The sequence below is a fragment of the Scleropages formosus genome, chromosome 2 (genome assembly GCF_900964775.1).
Source record: "Scleropages formosus chromosome 2, fSclFor1.1, whole genome shotgun sequence".
Classification (NCBI taxonomy): Eukaryota; Metazoa; Chordata; class Actinopteri; order Osteoglossiformes; family Osteoglossidae; genus Scleropages; species Scleropages formosus.
The window spans coordinates 8,547,054-8,556,647 of NC_041807.1; the positions used below are offsets into that span (position 1 = coordinate 8,547,054).

The window sequence follows — 9,594 nt, forward strand, 5'->3', positions numbered from 1 at the left end:
CACCCAGGACGGGACGCCAGTCCGTCACAGGATACCCCAAGCGGGACTCGAACCCCAGACCCACCGGAGAGTAGGACCCGGTCCAACCCACTGCGCCACCCCCCATGGTGTATATATTTATGTAGATTTTAGAATATCGGGAGAGAAATGCATCAAAGGGATGGGTTTAAGGACTTTCGAATGCTGGAAGGGATTGTTCCAGTTTGTTCCAACACATTGGGACCACATGAGGGCATTCTCATTCAGTTTTGTACCATAATGCATTGTATAACCTGTACATGCTCATAAAAATTTTCCATCCTGGCATGATAGGACTCTGCTGAAGATGTCCAGGATTAGGGTGCAAGTGACCAGTCTTCAGTGTACAGTTATCATCTTTTTCGTTTTGTTTAAACCAGCTTGTTGAAATGGTACAGTGAATCTAAACCAGTTTTTCTTAGCCCCGTCATGGGTCTTTGTGAAAGGCAAGTTTTTCTTTGCGGTGACACCAGACTGCATCTGTGTGGCTGCAGGAAGCTGTACAAGCGCTACGCTTTCCTGCGCTGTGATGACGAGAAGGAGCAGTTCCTCTACCATCTCCTGTCCTTCAATGCGGTGGACTACTTCTGCTTTACCAGCGTCTTCACCACTGTCTGTGAGTGCCCCCCGCTGCTCCTGGCACATTTCAGGAAAGTCTGAGCTGTAGATCACTGCTTGGGTGATCGCAGAACTGAGCACTAATTCCACGTGTATAACAGTTATGCTTAAGGGCCTGACAAACAAGCTCATTTGGAAATGTAGTGATGCAGAATCTCTTGAAGGTTGTGGATATGACCACTAAAGCATTTTTGCCTTAGTATTACCGGTATTGTGTGAAATAATAATGTAGATTCCACATTGGAAGATGCCAGGGCTGTATATTGAGCCATCTCCTCCTTCTCTTCCAGTGATCCCATACCATGTAGTGGTTATCCCCAGCAAGAAACTTGGGGGGTCCATGTTCACAGCCAACCCGTGGATCTGTATTTCCGGGGAGCTCTCGGAGACTGTGGTCCTCCAGGTGCCGAAGAACTCTCTGGAGATCACCTTTGAGGTGGGTCAGACCAACCCGATAAAGGAGATGGGTGAGGCTTTGCTGAAGTTCAAGGGAACAGTAGAGGGCTTGGGGGGGGGGGGGGGGGGAATCTGCTTGAACATGTCTATGGATGTCATTAATTTGAGCCCAACAGGGCTTCACCTCAGAAGCTGTCAGAGGAAACTTAATTCATGCCCGCCAGCACTAGGGCTTCCCACACTCTCCCACACTCTCCCACACTCTCCCACACTCTCCCACACTCTCCCACACTCTCCCACACTCTCCCACACTCTCCCACACTCTCCCACACTCTCCCACACTCTCCCACACTCTCCCACACTCTCCCACACTCTGTCTTAACTGCTTGTCCCAAATGGGGTCACGGGGAGCTGGAGCCTAACCCAGCAACATAGGGCAAAAGGCTGGAGGGGGAGGGGACGCACCCTGGATGGGCCGCCAGGCTGCCACAGGGCACCCCAAGCAGGATTCGAACTCCAGATCCACCGGCACAGGTCAAAAACCACTGCGCCACCGCGACCCCATATATTAATATATTATACATACATACATACATACACATATATATAATATATATATTGTTAGAAACTTTATTTTAAATATACACTATAAATACACTCAATTTGAATTTTTATAATTTTTATGTAATTATAACACATGTGAACATTATATGTGCACATATCACAAATCTATATTTCAGTGGATTGAAAACTATTTTTCAGACTGCAATTTGTTAAAGAAACAAAAAATATACACTACCCTGTAAACTGAAAGTTTTTCACAGAAAATACAAAGCTATATAATGTAAAAATGTACTGCCTTTTATATTATTTAAATATGTACATAATATACTGTATAAGCCAGTAAATGTACTTCAGTTTACTAATTAATTGGGGGCAGCTAGTAGTGTAGTGGTTAGAGCTACTGCCTTTGGACCCAAAGGTCACAGGTTTCAATCTCACCTCCAGCTGTAGTACCCTTGAGCAAGGTACTTACCTGAAATTGCTCCAGTAGAATTACCCTCCTGTGTAAATAACTAAGTAGCTTAATATTGTAAGCTTGCTTTGGGGGGAAAAGCATCATCTAAATGAATAAAGTGTATTATTTTTAAGCAACTTTTTTTTTTCTTTTTTACAATTTATTTTTAGATTTTTCTATCAAAATTTGACATCCCCAAATTTTACTTTTACATTTATTTAGCAGACACTTTTCTCCAAAGCAACTTCCAACGGATACTATGTAGCATTAACAGCCTGCACACCTTACTCACCAAGATGACTTACACTGCTAGATACACTACTTACAACGGGTCACTCAGCCACACATCAGTGGAACACTCTGCGTCACTCTCACACACACAAATTTTGGCGTCCCTGGGTGATTGCCAAGGTTTGCATAATTATAAAACGGCCCTGAAGCTACAACATCAATCTCACTCATAATCCTGCTTTGATGTGGTAGCACTATGACTGTACTATTGCATTAGGGAAACACTGTGGGAGCCTAATGTGCTCGCTGGAAGAAAAGCCTTTGTGAGCAATCATGGAGACATGAAGGGGAATGACATGAGCTGCGAATCTCAGTGAATCCTGGTGACTTCTGGTGTGTGTGGGGAAACCAGTTTGGAACCAGTTGCAAGTGGTGCATTATGGGTAATTTAACTGGGATCAAAGATGTCTTGCAGGCAACTGTTAGAGGCTTATCCAGTCTGGCAGATGATGAATTCAATTAGGGATGGAAATTGCGTGGTTCTGAGAGGAAGCCACTGCTGTAGCAATCCCGCAAAAGGCAGGGCAGCATGGTGAATCCCAGTGCCTGGGGCCTCTCCTGGGGCATGTGACTAAGGCTGTGCTCGTCGCTCCTTCCCATAGTGCCAGAATTTGGGCAAGCTGACCACGGTGCAGGTGGGCCACGACAACTCAGGACTGTATGCCAAGTGGCTGGTGGAATGCGTTATGGTGAGGAATGAGGTCACCGGACACACGTACAAGTAAGTGTTTTAAATCCTATTACCTTCTGCCACTGGTTATCCTAACCCTAAAACATATATTTCGTACAGGGTTCTTGACTGAAAAGTGAGCAAATACTTTTGTCGTGATACACCCAGTTTGCAGTAATATTCATCACTGCGTGCAGACAATGTGTTTCAATGGAAATAGGAACAAGTTGACCAATTTTTTTTTTTTTTTTTTTTTAAAACTTGTGCTCTGTAACTGGGTCAGATTTTCAGAATAGACACATATCTTAAAAAAAAAAAACAATGCAGTTGATTAGGTAAAACATGAAATACCTTATCTTCATACTCTTTTTGTTTGAATACGAGTCAAAGTAAATTTACAAATCACTCCTTTTTGTTTTATTAGCATTTTTCATACTGTCCTAACTTTTTTGGAGTTGAGATTATAAATGGGGGGGGGACAAATACAGGTTATTACCGATATTTTTCTGAATATATAAATAAACTGTATACAGGCATACCATACTATCTGCCCTAAATTTGTTCCTGAAAATGAGGTGGATAATGAAAAAGGTGGATAGCAGGAGCCCACTTCCCTTTATTCCAAAGGGGAAAAATAGTCTGTTCCCAGGCTATCCTGAAGACCTTGACAATCTTAGACAAATGTCTGTAAACACACTTCGAATAATAATGAAAATAATAAAAGTTCAAGAGTAGGTTATACAATATTCAAGTTGCGCAGAAATATAGTAACTACTCTGAGCAGACCATACTGTTTAGTGCTACAGAATTCAGAGAACAAACACACCTGGCCTAAAGCTCTCGAACAACAGAACATCACAGGAGTAATTAAATTAATTCCCCATAATGGCTGTTCAACTATTTAGATCTACAGCTGCAGTGCTGCATTGTGGGAGCGCGACTTCTCCCATTGCCACCACTACAATTTGTTTTGTAGCATTTTTTTGTCAGTTTGAGCAAAAAAAAGAGGGAGAGAATGTGCTCATAGAGGCTAATCTTTATTTTATCCCCCCAGACACTTTGGCAAAAAGCTGTTATAGCAGGAGGAAAAGGGGTGGAAAGTGAAGGGTATTAATTTAAGAAGCATTATACTGACAGTGCTGATACCGGTAGGGCGGATAGCAGGGTACGCCTATGCATGTTTGCTTATATGTTCAAGTTTGGAAAAATATGGATAATATTTTATAGTTCTATCGACTTAGCTGATGGTTTTTCTCTAAAGTGACTTAAATCAAGCTAACTATAATTTTTTAACCTATTTATACAGCATGGTATATTTTAACCAAAGCAATTCAGGGTAGATGCCTTCCCCAAGGGTACTACAGCAGGAGATGGGATTCAAACCTGTGACCCCAGAGTCCAGATACAGCACCTCTAACCACTACAATATACATACATATGTATAGAAAGTCAAACTGCAACTCTTTGGGTACAAATGTCTGATGATCAATTAAATAGTCCAGTGACATGGCACTGTTAGGTTTCCATGCGGACGCTGGCTCGGAAAGGGTGTCGATGATGGCAGCTTGGAGCGGATCCTCGTGGGGGAGTTGGTGACGCCCACCTCTGAGAACGAAGAACGCCTGTGTCGGACGCCCCCCATGCAGCAGTCGCCCAGTATGATTCGGAGGCTGGTCACCATATCCCCAAGCAGCAAACCAAGTGAGTTGGGACAAAATGAGGTGAACAGAGAACGAGTCGAGAGTAATGGTTCGAGTCCCAGTACGGGCTCTGCTGTTGTACCTCCAACAGTAAGGGGGGAGTGCATGTTTAACAGAAATAATAACTGTAGTAATAACAGAACAGGGCAGAAATGGGACCAACTGCCAAGGGGTAACTGGGACATATAGACATTTGAGTGACCTCACTGTAAAAGATTTTTCCAGAAAGCAGATTTGGAGAATTTCTATGCTTTTGTTCATTTCTGAGTAACAGTTGCCATATGTTTAAAATTCAGAAATAAAAGCAGAATACAGATATCACTGTTCTTGTGCAGTGAAGCATTACTGCACAATGCTGTAACCCAGTTGGTCTCCTGCTCTAGAGCTGAACACAGGGCAGATCCAGGAAGCAGTGGGTGAGGCCATCAACGGGATCGTCAAGCACTTCCACAAGCCAGAAAAAGAGGTGGGTCCAGGCCAACACCCGGAGCTGTCGTGGTCGCGGATTCACCGATCATCACCATTGCTGCCAGTCGCAATCAGCCCTGCTGTTGAGTGCAGCACCTCATAAAACATATGACTCGTGATGGCCTTTTCTTGTGAAATCTAGTACCTAAATACACCTGTGTTACGAGTCCACTGCAGCAGCACGTCTCAAGCCCTACACTGCCATTCAGAAGTTTGAGCACTCCTATGCTCATTGTAATGGTGTCTGTGGTGTATCTCTGGCCACCAGAGGAGCAGCCTGTCTCTGCTGCTGTGCGGGGAGTACGGCCTGGTCTGGGCACTGGAACAGGTTTTCTTGCACGGCTTCCGGACTCCGCGCCTCTTCAAGAACGTCTTTATCTGGGACTTCCTGGGTGAGCAAGACCACATCCTTGTGCTGTCCTAGTGCCAGCAATGCTGCAGTGTCTGCCGCATGTCCCAAATTCCTTTCTTGGAGACAGTGTGGTTTCCTCTTTGCAGAGCGGGCACAGGCTCATTTTGAGAGCCCAGAGCAGAGGGAGCTGGAGCAAGATGAGAACTGGCACACAAGAGCCCATGACTTCTGCCGCTTCATGAGGGCTGTCAACAGCACACCACGAAACATCGGCAAGGACGGAAAGTTCCAGATGCTTGTGTGTCTAGGAGCTCGGTAAGCGCACCTTCCGGGCATGGTCAGTATTGTATGAATTCCCCCCCCCCCCCTTTTCCCACTGCAGATACCATTTACATCTGTTCATTTAGCTGACACTTTTCTCCAAAGCGACTTACAGTGTTTGTCTACCGACAATTATTTACCCATTTGTACAGCTGGGTTATTTTACTGGAGCAATTTAGGGCAAGTACCTTGCTCAAGGGTACTACAGCCGGAGGTAGGGATCAAACCTGCAACCTTTAGGTCCAAATAGCTCTAACCACTACGCTACCAGCCGTCCCCATCTCTCAGAATGACACAACATGTGGTCCTCAACTTGCAACATAGCAACTTACAATGACCCAGACTTATGACAGTAACCTTGGTCGCTCCATCTGCTGTATGATAAGATGGGCTACCTGCAGTGCCACAAAGCACCATATTTCTTAATGACTCAGCCAGTGTGTCTGTCAGAAATTGCATGTCATTCAGATAAAGTTTTATTTAGAGAACCTTTTGTTTATAATTCCATACAATTAACATTTTTGTAACGGCTAGTAAGTGGGGAAAAAATGAGTTCTGGTGGTGCCGAAAAGAAATGGCAAAAGAAGAGATTTAGAAATGAATGAAAATAACAGTGCAGTGTGAAAATATAATACTGTATTGTATGCATGTTTTTATTCTGTATTAGTATTTCAACATGAATAATGTGTGAAATTAGTAAAAAAAAATATATATATAAGCTCTTTTATACTATGTGGCAATCATGCATGTTTTATATATCTTTATGGTTCATGTAATACAGTATAAGGGGTTTTTTGATTTAAGATGAAGCCAACTTACAATAAGGTCGATAAATTGGAACGACATAGACAAAGTATATATCGGTACAGTATAATATTATTATAGCTTGCTGATATTCAGGCCTTGATTTTTGTGTAGTGCGGTTTTTTTTTTTTTTTAAATATATAAATAAAAAGTTTGCCTCCCAAGCTGTACATACTACAGAGCTAAGTCCTAATGCACTTCATACAAGACATTGTAAATAGCTTGGACAACTCCATAGAAATCCTAGAACTACAGAACCCTCCCCCCCCCCCCCCGAGCCTCACCAAGACAGCATCCATACCATGCTTGATCAACATACTGTTGAAGGTGGATAAACTGCAAATCCCAGCCATGCTTTCCTAAAACAGAACTTCATTCTTACTGCGCCCTCCCAACAGGGACCACCTGCTGCATCACTGGATCGCTCTTCTGTCCGAGTGCCCGATCACAGTGCAGATGTACGAGGACACAGCGATGATAAAGGATCGCGTACTAGTGAACTCTCTGATCAGAGTGCTACAGACTTTGCAGGACTTCAATATCACTCTGGAGGCCTCACTAACCAAAGGAATAGGAATTTAGACCCTCTTCGCTTCCTGGGACCTGGCAAAGTTTGGACTATGGCTTCTTTTACAGAAGAACATAATTGTTTGTTCGGGGGCAAAGACTCGCACAAACTTTGGCTTATTTTAAAGCTATCGTTACATTTTGCCATATAATAAGTGCAATGAGTGTTTACAGGAGTGTCATTATGGTTCCCCTCTATGATGTGCTGTCAATACTTTTATTCTGGATACTACTCCATGTGTCTAAAATGTATTAATGAAAACTAATTTTTATTGTTGTGAACTGCTGACAAGTGCTTTATTTAAGAAAAAAAGCAAGTGAAATTAATATATTTTCAGACAGGAATATTATTATTTAGGTATGTCTACTGGGTTGCTTGCTCCGTCCTCAGTATTTCATTTAATAGAATGAAGAGCTCAAGGTGATTTATTTAGGAGTATGCTTTATAAGTACTGACTTGTGAGGGCTCTGACTTTTTAGTACAAATGAGGAAAGGAATCTTTCCAAATACTTTCTTTAAAGTGAAAGGCATAGACTTCATCATTCTTGGAAAGATTGTGCTCTCGTCTTTCTATACATATCAGACACCTCCATTTGAAAAAAAGGCGCCTTTATTCATATAGTGTATATGTTAACAATGAAGCTTGAAGCACTGATGCGCAACTGTCTTTGCTGGATATCTTTATAAGCCATTTTCAGTTCCTTCCCTGTACTTTCCAGTAATAAGCATGGGTTTTTACTGTGACTGCTTTTCCCTGCTGGAAGTTGCTGGTAATCAAAGCATTTCTGTAAATACCTCTAAACCACAGCTGTCAAACCCAGTTTCCTGCAGACCATGTTTTTGAAGATTTTTGGCTCTAGCCTCCTCCTCCAATTACTTTAAGTCCAACATTTTGTATAGTTTATTAAAACATGGTACATTTTGTACTTTTATTTTAATGCCATATTCAGAGAGAGGTTCATTGGTATAAATGGTAAAGATAGTTTACCATTGTGCCATTGGGTTGATACTATAACAGCCATCCAGAAACTGCCAGGAACTGGGGGGGGGGAACACACTTCCAGTTGTAGAATCTGGTCTCTCTATAAAGACTGTCTTACAAGGGATGCTTTTTTTCTTGGGAAAAAGTGCTTTTACAGTGACAGCATCCTACAGTCTGTATTACACCATAACCCAGTGGAGTTGTACCTTGGCTGCAGTAAATTTTAGATATAGACTGGCTCCTCATCTTGCATTGTCATTGTCTCCAAGTTTCTATTCAAGACTGATGCTGTATGAGTGTGTTTGTCCTGCCAACTATCGGCCGGGAGCAGAAACGCGTATCACTTTTGTTCTACAAAACAGAGGTGATAAATACAAAAAAAAAAAAAAAAAAATTTTTTTTTAAAAAAACATCACCTAGGAATAAACTGGAAAATGTATCTTTGATAATTCATGACTTCCAAATATAACACCAGGAGCCAGAGTAGTTATACAAACGTATTATCCAGCCATACAGTAACATGGCCTTACTTCTGTCAAGGCAGATATAAGGTAAATGTTGCTGCATACATCTACATGAAGGGTTAAGTATTTTATATATTTTCAGTTGTACTAACCAATAGCACCATTCCCTTCCCTACCTTTAATTGCTGCTGTTATTTCTATGCAAGTATAATTGTGAAAAGTAACAAAAAGGAACATAAAGCAAACAAAAACGTGCCCATACATATCCACTAAAGTGTTTTAAAAGTATGATGGCATTTCTGCTTACCAGAAGCACATGTTAAAATTTATCTTGAGTAATGCTGAAATACTATGGCCATGAATTTCCTGGCTGAGGTTTTTACTGGGTGGGGATGGGGTTGCTGTTGAGTGAATTAACCTGTAGTGTGTTATAGGTGAACAGCAGTGCACAGTGTATAAATGCAACTTTTTTTCCCCCCTAAATATCCAGGAAATGTGTGCAAATGTGAGAGATGTGTATTTTTTTATGCAACAAACACCATTATTATTGTTGTACTTCAACTGTAATTAACAATTACATAATGTTGCACAATGAGTGGATAATTTGTTTTCTGTACACTTCTTTTTATCCAAAAAAAGTGAACCTATGTCCATTACAGGTAGTCATAAGAGGCTGAACTTATAATTTAACGCTATTAAAAATAAATATTTTCTAACACAATCATGTGTTTACTTATTTTTGCTTAGAGAAAGAAACCACAGAGTAAAATCTCAGAAATAAGAAATGAGGCAAAATTAAACTGCTCCGTAAGTTGTAAATTTATACGAGTCTGCAAAAAGTGTTCAAAAAAAGAACAGAAAGCAAATTTAATTCATACCTTAGGGGAACAAGAGGAACTCAGAGGTGAACCATTGCTGCTCCCC

The 9,594-nt window shown here is 41.6% G+C and overlaps 1 protein-coding gene across 2 annotated transcripts in view; it reads left to right on the plus strand.

Moving 5' to 3' along the window:
* dennd5a (DENN/MADD domain containing 5A) overlaps positions 1 to 9,355 on the plus strand; it is a 43,443-nt gene extending 34,088 nt beyond the window's left edge. For both annotated transcript variants that reach the window (XM_029248342.1, XM_029248345.1), the window contains 8 exons: positions 513 to 634; positions 927 to 1,072; positions 2,944 to 3,062; positions 4,531 to 4,712; positions 5,095 to 5,177; positions 5,448 to 5,571; positions 5,678 to 5,846; positions 7,055 to 9,355. In XM_029248342.1, the coding sequence (XP_029104175.1) occupies positions 513 to 634; positions 927 to 1,072; positions 2,944 to 3,062; positions 4,531 to 4,712; positions 5,095 to 5,177; positions 5,448 to 5,571; positions 5,678 to 5,846; positions 7,055 to 7,238 (1,129 nt within the window). In that variant the 3' untranslated portion in view covers positions 7,239 to 9,355. The remainder of the gene's footprint in view (positions 1 to 512; positions 635 to 926; positions 1,073 to 2,943; positions 3,063 to 4,530; positions 4,713 to 5,094; positions 5,178 to 5,447; positions 5,572 to 5,677; positions 5,847 to 7,054) is intronic.
* The last annotated feature ends 239 nt before the right edge of the window (positions 9,356 to 9,594 follow it).